At 39.9% G+C, this 17,460-nt stretch overlaps 4 protein-coding genes across 4 annotated transcripts; 2 read left to right on the top strand and 2 right to left on the bottom strand.

The window, feature by feature from the left end:
* The first annotated feature begins 126 nt into the window (after positions 1–126).
* Lsm12a (LSM12 homolog a) lies at positions 127–2,075 on the top strand. The gene is made up of 5 exons (XM_068301659.1): positions 127–933; positions 1,008–1,141; positions 1,217–1,333; positions 1,545–1,676; positions 1,742–2,075. Exons 1-5 carry the CDS (start codon positions 774–776, stop codon positions 1,913–1,915), a joined length of 717 nt encoding a protein of 238 aa, XP_068157760.1. The 5' UTR covers positions 127–773; the 3' UTR covers positions 1,916–2,075.
* A 602-nt stretch (positions 2,076–2,677) lies between these two features.
* On the top strand, positions 2,678–4,357 carry Tango4 (transport and golgi organization 4). The gene is made up of 2 exons (XM_068283540.1): positions 2,678–2,874; positions 2,957–4,357. Exons 1-2 carry the CDS (start codon positions 2,762–2,764, stop codon positions 4,260–4,262), a joined length of 1,419 nt encoding a protein of 472 aa, XP_068139641.1. The 5' UTR covers positions 2,678–2,761; the 3' UTR covers positions 4,263–4,357.
* A 562-nt stretch (positions 4,358–4,919) lies between these two features.
* Positions 4,920–10,374, bottom strand: Usp7 (Ubiquitin-specific protease 7). Its single transcript, XM_068283539.1, is given in 5 exon segments — positions 4,920–6,652; positions 6,729–8,636; positions 8,638–8,942; positions 8,945–9,513; positions 9,765–10,374. Coding segments are annotated over 4 exon segments (3,516 nt in total). The 5' UTR covers positions 9,441–9,513; positions 9,765–10,374; the 3' UTR covers positions 4,920–5,845.
* A 359-nt stretch (positions 10,375–10,733) lies between these two features.
* LOC137587156 (probable methylmalonate-semialdehyde/malonate-semialdehyde dehydrogenase [acylating], mitochondrial) lies at positions 10,734–13,633 on the bottom strand. Its single transcript, XM_068303431.1, has 2 exons — positions 13,474–13,633; positions 10,734–12,435 (listed from the first exon to the last, which is right to left on the bottom strand). The coding sequence occupies exons 1-2, from the start codon at positions 13,501–13,503 to the stop codon at positions 10,903–10,905; spliced, it is 1,563 nt and encodes a 520-aa protein (XP_068159532.1). The 5' UTR covers positions 13,504–13,633; the 3' UTR covers positions 10,734–10,902.
* Between the last annotated feature and the right edge of the window lie 3,827 nt (positions 13,634–17,460).

Raw genomic sequence — 17,460 nt, 5'->3', positions numbered from 1 at the left:
TATTTCGGCAGCACTTGTTTGGAGTTGAACAAGAGTCGAGCTCGAACAAGTCAGTCAATCAAAAGAGTCGAACTCGCACAAAAGAGTCGAACAAATGAGCCCAACTCGAACATCGCGCTCTCTCTCTTTCCCCCTCCCCTTTCTGGCTGCCGTTCGTCGTGACCAAATGACATTTTTTCGCAACCTATTACTTATTAAATCGGAAAATACGTATTAAAACAATTAAAATCAACTAAATCCGCCTGTCCCGCCGAGCCAAGAATTGAACACAAAGAACCTGAAAAACATAAGCATTAAATAAACTAAACACCAACACAAACACACAGCTAAACACAAAAGCAAAGGGAAAAGCAAACGGCAACGTGAAATTGAATGTGAAAGTAAAAACAGTCGCGGCAAGTAGGCAAAGAAAAACGAATAAGAAGAAGCATTTTTTTTTGTTGGCGAAGAGGACAGTGTATAAATGCAATAACAACAACGATAGAAACAACAGATGTTATAAGCAACAAAAACAAAATAAATAAAAGGCTATTTTTTTTTGTTTTTGTTTGATTTGATTCGTTTTTTGTTTTTGTTTTTTTTTTTTGTTTTTTTTGTTTTGTTGCAAACGTGTACTATAAAGGCACGACGTAAGCAACAAATCACACCTCCCGCCACCGCCCCCCGTCTTGTAACCGCAAACATATTCGTATTTCGCACGGACTGTGCTCCTGCTGCTGTTGTTACCGTTTTTGTTCCGATTCCGGCTTCACCTCTCCAGGTTGCAATTAAAAATGGCTGCCGCCTCTGCTGCTGCCTCCGCATCGAACGCCGCTGTTGCCGTGAATGATTGCTTCAGCATTGGTTCCACAGTGGTATGCACCACCTGTTTCAGTGAGGAGGTTGAGGGTGAGGTTCTGGCATTTGATCATAACACAAAGATGCTCATATTAAGTAAGTCTTCAGATTGATTCCAATTGGCCCATTTATAGTATATTAACGTGTATCACTTTTTTCTATAACAACAGAATGTCGCTCAAAGTCGACAGATGAGCTGGGTGATGTTTATGTGATGAATCTATCGCTTTGCAGCAATGTTCAGGTGATCAAGGAATGCAACGGAAATTTCACGGATGATCCGCAAAAGTTGAATTTAGAGCAGGTATACAAATTGAATCCCTTTCACTCAATATCCTTCATATTCTCCAATATAACGATCTGATTTTCATCATACCAGGTGAAAATGCGTCTGCGTAAAACAGTAGAACGACGACAGGATTTCCTAAAGTCCAAAAATGCGGATGTTAGTCCAGAAGCACAAGAACTTTATAGAGCGATAGCCAAACAATATGGGGTAAGGATTTCGCTAATCGTTTGTTTTTGTTGCCCCCAGGCGCATTATATGTAAATTTCTAATAATTAATCTGATGTGATAAAAAGTGCACAAAAATGCATTGTTTCATGATTGCTAACTTTATCCATCCTTTCTTAATCAAGAATAGCAATTTTTGTATCCCATTTCCTATATGTATATTTTATTTTCCATATTTTTTGTCTATGTCCAGTACAATGAGGTCTCCTGGCAGGGTCTGAACATACAAATCTTAAACGAAGTCACCATCTCGCCACCATATCGGGTGGACAATGTTGTATCCAGTTCGAACAACGAGACTTCATGCAACTACATTAAACGCATTGTAAGTATGACGAAACATATTTTGATACTTGACATTTTATTATAATTTATCAATTTCCATTATAGATCAAACAGTTTTTCAATACGAGACCTTCACCGGCTCTGGAAAATACCACAACTGCAACACATAACTCGACGGCGGCAACGGTCACTACTTCGTCCGTATCTTCTGTATCGCCCACGTCCTCATCCTTGTCATCAAGTAATGCCGCTTCTGGGTCTCCGGTTCCCGCGAACTAAATGTTAAACGAAAATCGGAAACACAAAACAGAAAAAAAAATATTTGCTTCAAAAAAAAGGAAAACAATTCTTTTACTTTTGGGATGAGCATTTCAATGTGTACTTGACATTTCTTTGTTGTCTGAAATAGATTTCTCTTCCCGGTCTTGGCCAAAAATAACGAATATTCTTTAAAGGTTGAAAAAAACATGAAAGTCTTGGTTATTCCAAATTAGTTTGGATTGGATCGAAGCTGTTTTTGTACAAATTCTAAAGAACAGTTAATCAGGTTTTTAATTGAAAATTGTGCCGGCATTTGGCAGTTTTAAACAGTTGGAAAACAAACCTACTTAAGGGAGAGCATTATTAATCGAATAAGCGGCATCTACTGTTGTGATAATACATTAACATGCAACGTGTTAATCAATTAAGATATAGAAAGTACAAGGCATATTGTTGACGAAACGCTTTAGTTTTAATTTTGTTTGTTTTTATATAAGAAGAGTAGGCGGCTAGTGATGACAAATAGTTGCATATAGCTCAACAATTAAAATTGCATTTGCAATAATTGAGGCGATACGTGCATGGTAACCAAAAAGCGCACAACCATCCTATTAATTTAAAAAAAAAAAAAAAAAAAACAGATCGGGCGTTTAAAAATATGTGACTAAAATTTTTGGGATGTGGGAAAATGTGTGGTGGAGCCACTGAGCTTAACCAGAGTTGTCGGTGTTGTAGTATATTCGATTTTTCTTTTTCGACATAATCGATTTCTATCGACAATTTGAAGCGAATGCGTGTATCGAAAACTCGCGTAAATAAAGTTAAATAAATTTACCTAAATTGAATGCCAACAAATATTTAAAAATGGAAGATGTACAAAAGCATAGCGTGCATACGCTTATCTTTCGTTCTCTTAAACGTACACATGATTTGTTTGTCTCAAATCAGGGGAATTTACCAGAAATTGACGACCGGCTGTAAGTGCTAATTGTACTTTGTGCAAATCTAATTTGGATGACAGCGAGCCATTTAATAAAAAAAAATACACTTCCAATATAGGGAAAAGCTGCGACGTGCTATTAAGGCCAGGGATAGCTATGGTTTTGTATCAGATCTACCTGGACGAAGCAAGGAAGACAGAAAATCCACTACTGACACGGACAAGCCATTAGCCATTACTGATGGTGAAACAGGCGGACGAGGAGAAAGAGGCAATGCTGAGCTAAGAGATAAAGCAATAGCCATACCAAGAAATCTTTCCAATCCATCCTCAACTCAATCCACATCGTTGGTGCGTTCCTCGTTGCCCAATAATGGTGCGACAGGTGGAGGTGCCACAAATCTACCATTGATACCGAAAAAGGCACCAACTATACCCAAACCCAAATGGCATGCACCGTGGAAGCTCTCCCGCGTTATATCTGGCCATTTGGGTTGGGTACGTTGTATTGCCGTTGAGCCGGGCAACGAATGGTTTGCCACTGGTGCCGGAGATCGAGTTATTAAAATCTGGGATCTGGCTAGCGGCAAACTGAAGCTTTCGCTTACCGGTCACGTTAGCACCGTACGGGGTGTCGCCGTAAGTGCCAAACATCCGTATCTCTTCAGTTGTGGCGAAGATCGACAAGTCAAGTGTTGGGATCTAGAGTACAATAAAGTAATTCGACACTATCACGGACATCTGTCGGCTGTATACTCGCTGGCCCTACATCCCACTATTGATGTTTTGGCCACGTCGGGGCGAGATTCAACGGCTCGTATTTGGGACATGCGGACAAAGGCCAATGTGCATACACTAACGGGACACACCAATACAGTGGCCAGTGTGGTGGCTCAGTCAACAAACCCGCAAATTATAACTGGCTCCCATGACTCTACAGTACGTCTATGGGATTTGGCTGCCGGTAAAAGCGTTTGCACACTGACGAATCACAAAAAATCAGTGCGTAGCATCGTTCTCCATCCGACGCTCTATATGTTTGCTTCCGCCTCACCGGATAACATAAAGCAGTGGCGTTGTCCTGAAGGCAACTTTGTGCAAAATATTTCTGGCCACACCGCAATTGTCAATTGCATGGCGGCCAATAGTGAAGGTGTACTAGTATCTGGCGGTGACAACGGCACCATGTTCTTCTGGGATTGGCGCACCGGGTACAATTTCCAACGATTCCAGGCTCCCGTTCAGCCAGGTTCTATGGATAGCGAGGCGGGCATCTTTGCCATGTGTTTTGATCAATCGGGCACAAGGCTGATCACTGCCGAAGCGGATAAGACTATTAAAGTGTACAAAGAGGACTACGAGGCCAGCGAAGAGACGCATCCGGTTAATTGGAGGCCGGAACTTCTCAAGCGGCGCAAATTCTAGATGATAAATTTTCATAAATGTTTTATTAAGAATACAACAACTAAAATACGAAAAATAAAAAACAAAAAAAATAAATTTCAACATTTAGAAATTAATCCACAATAATCAATTCATTCTTCGACATTCGTCGGTCTGTCCCGCCCGCCCTTAAGTAGTTTCATTTATTTTATTCTTGATATTTTTATTATTTTTTTCTTTTACTTTTTTGTTTCTTGTGGTTTTGTTTTTACACATAAATAATTTTAATTATTTACTGCATAAATAATAATAGCATATATATGTAGGTATATGTTAAAATAAGTTTTTGTTAAATCCAGGAAAAGGAAATTAACTCTTGATCCATTATTATCTTATGCCAATTGTGTGTGGAGGGGGGGCTTGGTTGGTTCGTTCTTTGCATTTGTGTAGTTTTCGCAATTTCGGTTTAGTTTCAACAAATACAGACAGAAAAAGAAAGCAATAACTTTTGTATTATAGTATTTTATTATTAATATTATATGATCTTTAGTCCTTTTTTTTCTTTTTGTTTGTTGTTTCTTGTTGATGTATTTGTATAATTTATGTTTATTTTTTTGTTTTTATCCATTCATGGTTTAAAATCACAAATAATTGTTTGAAACAAATCCATTATTTTTATTTTTATCTTTTGTTTTCTCATTTTCTTCGGTCTTTCTTCGTGTGGTTAAGCTTATACATATAACGATCTCTTTCTCTCTCGCATCATGTGTGTCTCTCTTGCGGTACTTTACTTTTGACTGCGGCTTTATAACGGTTAAATTTTGTTAATTTCTTTTCACTTTTTTTCTTATATAACTGACATTTCATATGTGTGGGCGGTGGAGGCGAGGGGACAACTGCAACACTTTTATTTACATTTAGCCAAAAAAAAAAATATATATATCTATAAGAGCTTTAATTTAAATAAGTGTGTTTCGGCGAAACAAAAAAACCAAATACACGCACACGCACACACACACATATTCATCATACGTTCACATATAAAAGCCTAGATCTAAAATTGAAGATTTTGTTTTCCGCTTATTTTTTTCCTTATTTTGTTTTTGTTGTTTTCTCTTCTATATAAGCAGCAATAAGTCAATAATTAGATATAAATGTAGAACAGATTAGATATGGAGGACCCGGAGGTGGTGGTGGTTGCGGAGCATAATTGTTAATAAATAATAATGTATGACTTAGAGATTGTTAATTATTTTTCATTTCTTGTTTCTTTTCATTTTTGTCTCTAAAAGGAAAATGTTCGTGCAATCAAAGAAATTAATATTCTGCGGTGAACGAGTGGGGGGAATGGGGGAAGATAGTATTGCATATATTTTATATAAGGTCAGTTAACTTCGTTTTTCTTTTTTTTTTTTTTTTGCATGTAATTTTCGTATGATTTTTTTTTTTTTTTTGGTTTAGCAGCAGGTTGCCCCCTCTTCCCCCATATAATATAGTTGGCCCATTTCCTGGATCCTCCTCCTCCTCCTCCTCCTATCTTTCACTATTATCTCATTATTTTTCTTTTTTTTTTGGTTTGTTTTTGTTTTTTTTTTGTTTTTTTTTTTTTTTTTTGGAGCACTTCCTTAATTATATATCTTGATTGCCTTTTCGGAGAAATTAAGGGAACTTCTTTTACGTGACTTATTTATGTGATCGAGGCCAAAGAACGGTGACTGTCCATTGGAGGATCGATAGATTTCCAAATCTACTAGCGTATTATCGTTAACATCACCAATTAAACCCATCGAGATAATGGAAAACTTATAGTTCTCCCACTCCTTATCAGGGACATTGAGACGCTTTTGAATGCGTTGCTTTAATTCCTTGTATTGCTCACCCTGACGCGCCTTGGTTAGAAATGGTACACCAAATGAATTGTACAATTCCTTGCTGAAATGCGCCACCGGTATAAGGCATTCATTTTCCGCCAATTGCATTTCGTCGGCCGGTATTTCCTCAATGCGATAAGTTTTTTGTGCACCGCTATTTGCTCCACCGCCGCTTCCACCGCCGCCGCCAGCACCAGCACCACCGCCAGCATTTTGTGTTGTGGTTATCGAATCGCTATTCTTGAGCAGCGTTTCCAAGGCAACATCATCCTTGCATAGGGCAACAATTTTATGATTGCTAACCTTCATAAGGCGCAATTTTTTACGGCTATTTTCAGAGAATGTGATCTTCTTGGCCGCCTCATCGAGCAATCCTTTAACAGTGTCATTCTTATTGGGGTAGAGTACCAGCTCCTTCTCCTCCTTAAGGTCGTTCGATACCCAAATACACTTGAATTGTTTCTTATTGTCCAGTTCATGGATGCTTAGCGATAATCTTTGATAGAATATGCGTTTAGGTGCGCTCTGTTTGGTATACGACACAAGGTCCTTAATGGTGCCCTGCAGAAAAACAAACAAGGAATTATTTTTGTAATTGCATTATATACGTATTGGTGGTATGATATGATATATATACCTTAAATGTATACGGCACAGCATTGCCTGCCGTCTCCTTATAGTTGTTGATGCACATAAAGAATTGCAATTTTTGCGGATCGGTATTTAGCCGTTCGGCTACAGCATTGGTTAGTTGCTCATAATTATATCGATTGGATAATTCCAGCGTAAAATCGGGTTCATTGGGATTACATTTGTCGCTAAATACGATTTCAATTCGATAGACCAGATCTAAGAAATAATCCTCGACAGTTGGCAAATCAAGTTTCATGTCAACCAATTCTCGTTCAAATATCAATATATGTCCTTGCAAATGATCCTGTGGTATGTAGAGCACACTTTCAATGGGATCATGCAGATTGGCCACCTTCTTGTCGGCATACTCATCGAATATGGTCAGCTCGGTATCCAGATCGAAGCCCAATTTACGATTCACCTCGGGCACCAAATCGATTAGCCGCCGTGTCTGCGGTTGCTGAGTGCATCCAATATAATTAAGTCGTTTATTCCGAGCATCGTAGTACTTGAGGAACAATAGTACATCAGTTTTGGGATTAAATGGTGGCAGCGGCGCATCGGGTGATGATTCCGGCGATGCCAATTCTAGAAACACCACCCAAGGCTTCTGTGAGGTGGGTATCTGTTCAATGGTGCGTCCAGCCTCTGCCTCAAAATCGAAATGCAGAAATTTCTGTGTCTGGGCTGTGCACATATTCCAGATGCGCATACGATCGCGTGGCACACCGAACCCCTTGACAAACATTTCAACCAATTCGTCGACTGTTTGATTTTGCTTGAGCTTAAAGGGCCTCTGATGTGTTTTCTCTAGATCAAAGAGACGCCGCTTCTGCTGACCCTCGAAATATTCTTCCAGGATGACATGAACGGGGACATATAGATTGGCTTCGCTGCGCTCTTTGCGACGGGCCATCTCAATGCGCTTTTCAAGATCAAGTCGCTCAACCAAATCGCTGGATATCTCATTTTCTGGAATATCGCCCAAAACGCGATCCAACTCTGACTGCCGGATATAGACTAACATGTAGGCATTACTGCATTTGGCATGAAAAGAGATTTCATCATCCATTCCGCCATAGTTTTGTTCAATGGCCTCCTGTTTGCGGCAACTCGACACCACATCATCATCAAATTTAAACCAACGACCATCCGCTTTTGGATTAATGAAAACCACATAGTGACCACCATGATTGTCGCCCGAATGGACAAGTACAGCATGAAGGACATAGTCGGCGGGTGTTTTTTCACGATCTGCTAAATACCTATCCAAATTAATTTGCTCATAGAACTCAAACCGATCATTGTACTTAATCGAACTGTCTGTTATAGGATCGTATTGGAAACGCATGAGATGCAAATGCAATACAGGAGGGAATGAGGTGAATATCACTCCCTTGCTAGCCTCCTGTAGCCCATGGACACCAGCATCGTATTTATTATCGCCCTCCAGAGTTTCAGAGGCAACATAATCCTGAAAGGATTCATAGATATTCTTTTTATCTTTGATGTTTAATTGAATGTCATAAAAGGTCTCGTAGCGTGTAGAGTTATAGTCGACATTTTTGCATTTAATATATGAAGACATTTTGCCCTCGAAAAGACCTGGTATAGTGCCCTCCAGACAGGTACCCTTCATCTTGGACTCAAGTTTGTCGAGAAGGACACGCAGAAATTCCTGAACATCGTGTTGCATAAACGAGTCGAGTGTCTCCCAGCCAAAGGATTTGGTTAGCTTTTTGGTGCCTACCGGACGATCACCGAATTGCAGCTCATGGAATACCCTTTGCAAGGAGAGACCAACTGATTTAGTGCTGTCATCCGCCTCGGTGGGTATGCGATAGACAGCTAGCCTTAAGGAATTTGTGAAGTAGAGTGTCTGCAGCAGGGAGTTCATATAGCATGTGGCCCCCCTGATTCTTAAGGCCCACATAACCGGTGTGCTTCTTTGAATCCCACAGTACACCATGTGGGGCATCTGCAATGACATGCACCTCCAAGGTGATGCTATTATTCAAAACATAACATTTATCGGCATCCTGTAGCTCTTGCCAGGTAATGAAATTTGAATAACCATAGTCATTCTCCTTGGAATAGAACAAATGCTTGATTCTGGCCCTAGTGAATGGCTGGGCATCCGGCTTGTGGCACTTGAGACGCAGCTCTGCTATGGCATTGCATGACCATGTGGGCGAATCATTCTCTCCATTGCATTGCAAAAAAAGCCCAATGCCCGATCATTCGGAATGACCATTATTTTCCATGGCAACATTCGTACATAGACCGGTGGTGAGAGTCTCTGGGCCTTCAATTGATTAACATTTTCCACTGTATATGAGAAGGTCGTTTCCGATCGGAACTGATCCTCCTTGGTTGATTCATCTTCCATTGCCATTGCTCCGGGATGTTGCTGATCTTGCGGATCTGGACCGAACGATGTGGAACTGCTATCGGCTAACAGTTGCTGTGGCGGCACATTACCGTTTTCACTTGGTGGTGGTGGTGGTGGGGGAGCCGCCAATTGGGTTACTGCTCCAACAGCATGTAATTGACCCGTCGGCTGGATAAGATTCTTAAATTTCGGTAATTGTGGCGGAGAATTCTGTTTCTGTTGTTGCTGCTGTTGTTGTTGTTGTAGGTCACTTGTGATAATTTCAACCTCTTGGGTATCCTGAGTGTCCATTGCTTCTATCGATTGATCTGTTTCAATTTCCATTTTATTTGGGGGGAAAACTCAACCACAAACTGATGTTGCTGCGCCTTTGTATTTGATCTTGTTGCTAGTGTTCCTGCAGGCAAAAGAAGAAAAGAAATACAAAAAAAAAAATAGAGGTAGATAGTGAGGAGTGAGAGAGGAAAAGATCGTGAGAATGAGAGGGAAGAAAAAGCACAACAACAAAAATGCTATGAGAACTGTCAAAATACACGCATACTAATACGTATGTATATGCATAATGTATGTATGTATATGTGTGCATACGCATGGCTTGAGCTTTTCTTTTTCATTTTGACAGTTTTTTTTTTAATACAATACACTTACCCTATGAACCGATCGCTGCTCAGCCTGTAGCATACAACAAAAACAATTGGACTTCAATTAACTTTTTCAATTTTCTTATTCTCATTTGCCACTGCTGTGTGTATTATTTGTGGTGATGGTGCTGCTGTTGCCGCTACTTTTGTCTCTGCCGCTGCTGCTGTTGCTACTGGTGTTGGTGTTGGTGCTACTGTTTCTTGTTTTTTTCTTTTTTTACTTTCTTTCTTTTGTCGAGATTCTGAATCTGATTCTTCCTTGTCCCAACCTCTACACCTACTTTTAATTTATGGGGCTACTCGTACTTTTCCGTATGGTTTGTGTGTGTGTGCGTGAGCATGTACGTTTGTATGTATGTATTTATGTATGCATGTATGGGGATGTCTTGTGTGTGTTGCACGTCGGTTTGCTTAGCTAACAAAATAGTTTCATTTGCCGAAAACACAAATTTAGTTTTTATTTCCGTCAAGTTATGATGGAAAATTAAAGGCTAACACTGTTCATTAAAATAAGTCTCTTGCTTTCTTTACACAATAATTTGGAGAAAAAAAAAACTGGAGAACTTTTTTTTTTTTTGTTTTTCTATCTTTTTTTGCACACTACTAAATGAGTTGGCAGCCCTGTAATCAATAAATATCGACGCTATCGGTGCAAAGTTATCGTTATCGGTTGTATTGAAGCAAAGTTATCGATATTATTCGAACAAAGCTATCGATATCGACACGATCATGTATAGCGTTATCGTTATCGGAGTAAAGTTATCGGTGTTATCGAAAGCAACGTTATCGTAATCATTGTCGGAGCAAAATTTATCGGTTAATTGACATTATTGGAGCAAACCTATCGGTTAATCGACATTCTCGGAGCAAAACCTATCGAAAATCGAATTTGAATTTGTGCACTTTTTTTTAAATTTCATTTAAAGTTGTTCCCACTGTTTCTCTTAATTACCTCCCGAAAATAATGTTCTTGCAGTTTTTATAATGCTTTTCGTTAACAATTTATTGTAATGTTATATTTGAAATTTCTTTACATCTTATCTCTAAAAACAGGCACACAAAAATAAATGCAATAATTCCCTTGTATTAGAATCCAATACAATGATACGTTTAATACGTCATTATCTCCAGATTTCTTTATAAACTCACTTCATTGTGGGCATAGCCACAGCCGCCTGTGTGTGGGTCACATCGGTCTCACGCCACAACTGAGTCACAGTCTTGGTCTGTGTGTAGAACTTAACGCCCTGTTTGCCATAGAAATGATGGTCGCCCCGGAAGGATCCGCGCGTGCCCGTGAACGAAAACATGGGCAATGGCACAGGAATGGGGACATTGACGCCCACCTGTCCGGCATCGATTTCGTTGACAAATTTACGTGCAGCCGCTCCATTTGTGGTAAAAACGGCGGTGCCATTACCATATGGATTGGCATTAACAATCGAAATGGCATCGTCCAAAGTGTCAGCGTTGAGGATGACCAGAACAGGGCCAAAGATCTCCTCTGTGTAGCATTTCATTGAGGGAGTCACATCGCTCAGAATAGTGGGACCAACAAAGTAACCATCTTCATAGCCGGGCACACTTATCTTACGTCCATCTAGAATAAGCTTGGCTCCCTCCTTTACTCCGGACTCGATCAGATCATTGATGCGCTGGCGAGAGGCAGCACTAATAACTGGGCCCACATCGGTGCCGGGTACGTGGCCAGCATTAACCTTGAGTTTTTGGGCGCGTTCCACCAGATCGGGTATCCATTTCTGAGCATCGCCAACAAATACGGCTGTAGAGAGTGCCATGCATCGCTGGCCAGCAGCACCAAAAGCAGCTCCGGCCAATTGATTCAGAGTGTTCTCCTTATTGGCATCGGACAGAACGACACCATGGTTCTTGGCTCCCATATTACTCTGGACACGTTTGCCATTTTTTCCAGCCCGTTCGTAAATGTATTTACCAGCCTGATCGGAGCCGACAAATGATACAGCTTTAATTTCTGGTGCATCACAAATAAAATTGACGGCATCGTGCTGGCCATGGATAACATTCACTACACCTGGCGGACATCCGGCCTCATTAAGCAGCTCCATTAGCATCATAGTGACTCCAGGAACACGCTCTGATGGCTTCAGCAACATAGTGTTGCCCGTTGTAATGGCAACTGGGAACATCCATAGCGGAATCATAGCTGGGAAATTGAATGGAGCAATGCCAGCGGTCACACCCAATGGCAACACCAAGGAATAGGTATCCATATCGCGGGCCACATTTGCTACAGTCTCCCCCATTTGCAATGAGGGAATACTGCAACAGTGTTCCACTACCTGAAGGCCGCGCAGAACATCGCCCTCGGCATCAGCCAGAGTCTTGCCCTGCTCCTTGGTTATATTCTTAGCCAGCTCTCCCATATTCGCCTTGATAAGGGCCTGCAATTTGAACATCACCTGCTGACGTGTCAATACCGATTGATTACTCCATGCGGCAAAGGCTTTCTTATTCGAGTCCAATGCAGCTTGCATTTCGCTCTTGGTGGCCTTGGGCACACGGGTCACCACTTGATTGGTGGCCGGATCGTGCACATCGATCCACTCGTTAGTCTTTGACTCCACAAATTTACCATCAATAAAGAGTTTTGTGGTAGTGGGCGTTGATGAGTAGGCACGTCGGGCCAATTGCCGCGCCTGTAAAGGGCAAACAAAGGAGAATGTTATACTGTATCCTTGTACTTTTTCATACCTACAATATGAGTAAGGTCAGCTGCTTCATTTTATACTTAATAAAGTCTTATTAAGGTTTATCTTATCTTTATCTTAGACGATAAAATTATTATATCTAAAACTATTCACTTAAGCCACCCAATAATACAAGATCGTTTTGCCAAACTTGGGAAAATAACTGAGTTCAGTAAGAACTCCACCTTTGCATACATATGTATGTATGTACATATGTACGTATGTATGTAAGTACATATACATACATACATCTAAAAAAGTTGTTAAGTGTGAATCCTTGTAATGGTAAATTTCTTCGGCAACTCTAATCTAAAAACAAAAAGAAAACAAGCAACAGGTGTGCAGCAGGTTCTATCAGCTTGGCAACACATTTGGATTTGGCGTTGCCACGCCTGTGTTTATCAACCCCCCATAATCTAACTGTTGATTCCCCCCACTTTCATTGCTCAAATTGATCGAATTTCAATATTCCCATTTCACCGCTAAAATAAAATTTAAAAAAATAATAAAAAAGACCCCGAAGCTGCCTACAATTGTAGACATTTGCTTTATTGGATTTGATTACATTTGATGCAATTTCTAATTTGTTCGTCTAATCAGCCTCCTTCAGCTCTCTTCATACCCATACCTCGTTTTTTATCTGCTTAGAAATTACGTAACACGTGTGATATTATTGTTGTCGGTTTTATTTCAATGGCAAAGAGCAGACCCAACAAGAGAGGAAGAGAGAGCAAATAAATGAAAAATGAGAGAGTGGACTAACTGCATTTATTGTTGTTGCATTTGCATCTATTTGCAACATATACACACACTCCCACATATATATAAATCCACACGCGCCCCCGACACACACATACACCGTCCGACGGCTCCTACATACATACATATATTCACATACATACATATACTATTTTGACGTACATACATATGTACATAGAATTGATTTATATTCAATATTCTTTCACACACACGTCTTTGTGTACTTACCTCTGCACCTAATAAACGCACTAGTGACATTTTTTCAAAAGGAAACACAGGATATTTTGTATATTATGGATACCAAAGAGGAGGGAGGATCGCGTGCTCGTGCTGTCCAGACCGGGGCTCCACTGAAACTGACTGAGGCTGTGCCAAGTTTAGTTAAATTACCAACTGAGTGTATGTATGTGTATATGGTGTGATTGTTGATATACGACCAGAGCGAAAAAGAGACAGAAATATAGTGGGCCAGAACGACAGAAAGACAGCCGGTACACACACATACATACATACACACAAGCCCCCCAAGAACCTTGCTATTCTAACCCCACATAGGGTATATTAACTTTATGAATCAGTTTAAGCAAAGTACATATGCATGTATGTATATTGGGCCAAAACATACATATATGTATGTACATACATACATACATGCTGCATTTATCGATCAGTCGATCGTGTAGTGCCTAGACATACATATGTATATATGTAAAATAGCCAAATTGGCGTCAATTTAACTAACTAAATTACTTATTTAACTAAATAATAGAATCATTAAAACAACAAGAACAACTGGCAGCAGATAGCATAGATTACAACCTACGAGTTAGATTTTGATTCGGATAGTTATCAGGGGCATACATACATACATACATATGTATGTATTATGTTCGGATAGTCCAAAAATATATGTATGTATGCATATGTATATCTCACTATCCAAAATTGTCATCTAAGTTGCTTTTTGGCTTAAATCTAAACAGAAAAATAAAAAGAGTTCTCATTTTGTTTTGTTGTTTGGGCAGTTGAGGGTTTCTTGCATGTAGATTCAATAGCTGCATTGCATTTTCCTGATAGTTTGCCAAATCTATTGATTACCTCCACCTCTGGCGGAGGTGTTAGAATTAGAAAAATTAATTAACTTAAAAAACTTAACTTCAAATCAATTGACTTAATTTAAACCGCAATTTCTTTCTCGCCGCAGTTCTTAGCCGTAAATTCGTCGCAGTCCTAAGGGAGCGAGTAATAGTGCTAAGGGTGCGAGTAATAGTCCTAAGGGTGCGAGTAATAGTCCTAAGGGTAAGAGTAATAGTCCTAAGGGTGTCGTTAGCTCAAAATGAGACTGTAAAACGCGCAAACATTCGACATGCAACAAAAGAGTCGAACTCGAACATTAGAGTCGAACAAAGGAGTCGAACTCCGACAAAAGAGTCCAACTCGAACCTGTTCGATCTGTTTACTTCTGTTCTTCGTTAAAAGATAGGCGTCATTTTGTTGTATTTGTATGTGCATAAAAAAACGGATAATTAAATAGAAATTTTTTTTGTGTGTTTTTAAGTGAAAATCTATGCAATCGACGCATTAAAATGCCTAAGTGAAAACAAATGCGAAAAGGCAAAAAGAAAGTAACAAAGAAAAGGTCAATACTCGGAGAGAGAACATAATTTATTGTGTATGCGTGTGTGTGTGTGCGTGTGAATGCTGTATTACGACAGTTTTCTGGATTTATTAAATAAAAAGGAAACCCAAATAAGGGCGAGAACAAATTATTATTACTAAACTAACGCAAGAAAAAAGGGGGAAAAAAAGAAATCAGAAATAAACAAAAAAAAAAAAACGCTCGCTCTCCCTCTACATATCTCTCTCTCCCCTCTCGCCGTCTCTCTTTTATACATATATATGTATATATGCATATGAATGCGTATTTGTGTGTGTGTGCAGAAGAAGCAGCCGCCGTCGCCGCAGCAGCAGCAGCGTCATCAACATCGTCTCTGTCGCTTCTGCATCAAGTGAAACATGTTTTTTTTTTGTATAATGCTTGCAACAACAACAAAAGTCACCGCAAAGGATTAAAACAATCATCCGGAACATAGCAACAAAAACAAATGTAAGTTTCAAATAAAGCGATATAAAATCATAAAAAAAAAACAGGCAGGAAAAAGTACATACATATACCGCAGCTATGGCGTCTCTGTCGACGTCAACGCAACAACAGTGTGCTGTTAGGCCACAAACAGCGTGCTGTTAAAATATAGCCGGCATTTTGACTTAATTTATCCAATTGGAAACATTAATAACACCAACGATTGCTTTTTATCGGATTTAAAATTATGGAAATTATTGTTTTTGTTTTGATTTTGGTTGAAGAATTAAAAGAAAAACGAAATAATAAAACAAAAAAAAAAAAACAGAAATGCCATTGACTGCTTTAGCAGCGCAGCAAGCGCAAGCTCTGTTCTCTCGCTCCCTCACTCACTCACTCGCTTGCTTCAGTCACTCTCGCTGCAAAGCAAGAAAAGGCAAAAAAAAAAGATGAAAAAAGAAGGTGGACAACATTATGAATTTACAGTGTATGTGTGTGTGTGACAGAGTTTCGGGGGCTGTGCGTTTTATTTAGTATGTAAAAATTGTCAATGAAATTATAACTAAATTGTTTAATTGACAAATATGTGACTTTCGCTCTCTCCCAGCCCTGTGTCTTGTTATTAATCTCGCTGTCGCGCGCTCTCTCTCTCTCTCTCTCTGTCATTTTGTCTACATTTGCAGGCTGCAAATGCGCGCGCCCTTTCTCTGACGCGCTCTCTCTCTCTCTCTGTTTCTGTCTCTTTCACTCACATGCTTTTCCTTCTCACTCTCGCAATGTTTCAAATTTCAACAACGTTGACGCTGCCGGCAGCAACTAATAACAACACAAACAATACCAACAACAACAGAAGCAGCGGCAAGGTGGCAGCCATTCCAATTGCAATTGCTCCACCAATCCTTCCGACCTCTCCCCCACCTCCGTCTTCTCTTTGCCATCACTCGTTAACGGCCGCATGGCAAACAGCTGTCTGAACTAGCCATCACACACACTCACACACACATTGGCAGCTGTTTTTCAGTTGACCAAACTCAAATCTGTAAATTATATGCATATATTTCTTTTATTATATAGTAAGTGCATAATCCCCGTTATAATGCTCCTCTCCTTGTTGACTTCAGGATGAAGCACTATGCGATTATCGATCGAAATTTCAGAAATCATTAATGGTTACAGGTACCAGTTTTTATGGGGGTTTTCCTTTGCCTCATCTGCCGCCTTGACGCATTTATAATCCATTTTAGCTTGAGCCATCTGACTGCTTAGATCATCGGCACAATTCTGTAATCCCTCCAGAATTTGTGTCTTCTCTTCTAGATCAGTTTCAGCTTGTTCTTGCAAATTTTTGACATCCCTAATACTATATGTAGCCTGTTGCATTAATTGCTTGAGATCACTCAATTGACACTCGAACGTTTTGGCCATAGCGTGGACAGTTGCAGCCTTTTCCGCGCTACTTTTCAATTCATTGTCCACCTGAGAGACAAAGGCATTCGCTTCACGTATTTCTCGCTCATAGTTATCGACAATGACCTGTTTTCCCTCGAGTATTGCTTGAACAGCTCGTGCCGCTTGTATGGCTTTATGGGCCAATTGCATTTTTACCTTCTTCGACGCATCCTGGGCGGCACCAGCCTGTGCATCATTTGCCGCTTTGGCCACCTGTGCTGCCTTCTCCGCTATAGAGGACAAACTACAATCGCGTTCCTCCTCAAATGGTTCGCTCTCTTCATTCGCTGAGGAAGTTACATTTTTCTCCAGCTTCTTCTCATTGGACTCACATTTGAATGGCCCCGAGTCCTGTATCAAATCGCCATACAGACAACTAATGAGTTTACTGTGCTGCATACATCTGCCACTGGTGTGTGACGTCTTCTCTCCTCTAAGTCTTGACACGTTACTGACTAATAGAATGAACTGCCATATAAATATTTGCATTATTTTCCTAAAGAGTTACCTATGTCGACAGGTGAATCAAAAGCTTACAAGTCCGGCTAAACCAAAACGAGTCCAAATGTTAATAATTACTTAACCTGATACATAAAAGATAAAGGTGTGCTGGATTTTTGACGGATTCCCGTTACTACTTTTTGAAACAATTATGTATTTTCTCTTGAAAAAATACAAATTTT

Source organism: Drosophila tropicalis, unplaced genomic scaffold (genome assembly GCF_018151085.1).
Source record: "Drosophila tropicalis isolate 14030-0801.00 unplaced genomic scaffold, ASM1815108v1 contig_158, whole genome shotgun sequence".
NCBI lineage: Eukaryota > Metazoa > Arthropoda > Insecta > Diptera > Drosophilidae > Drosophila > Drosophila tropicalis.
This window is presented reverse-complemented; position numbering and strand designations above follow the sequence as displayed.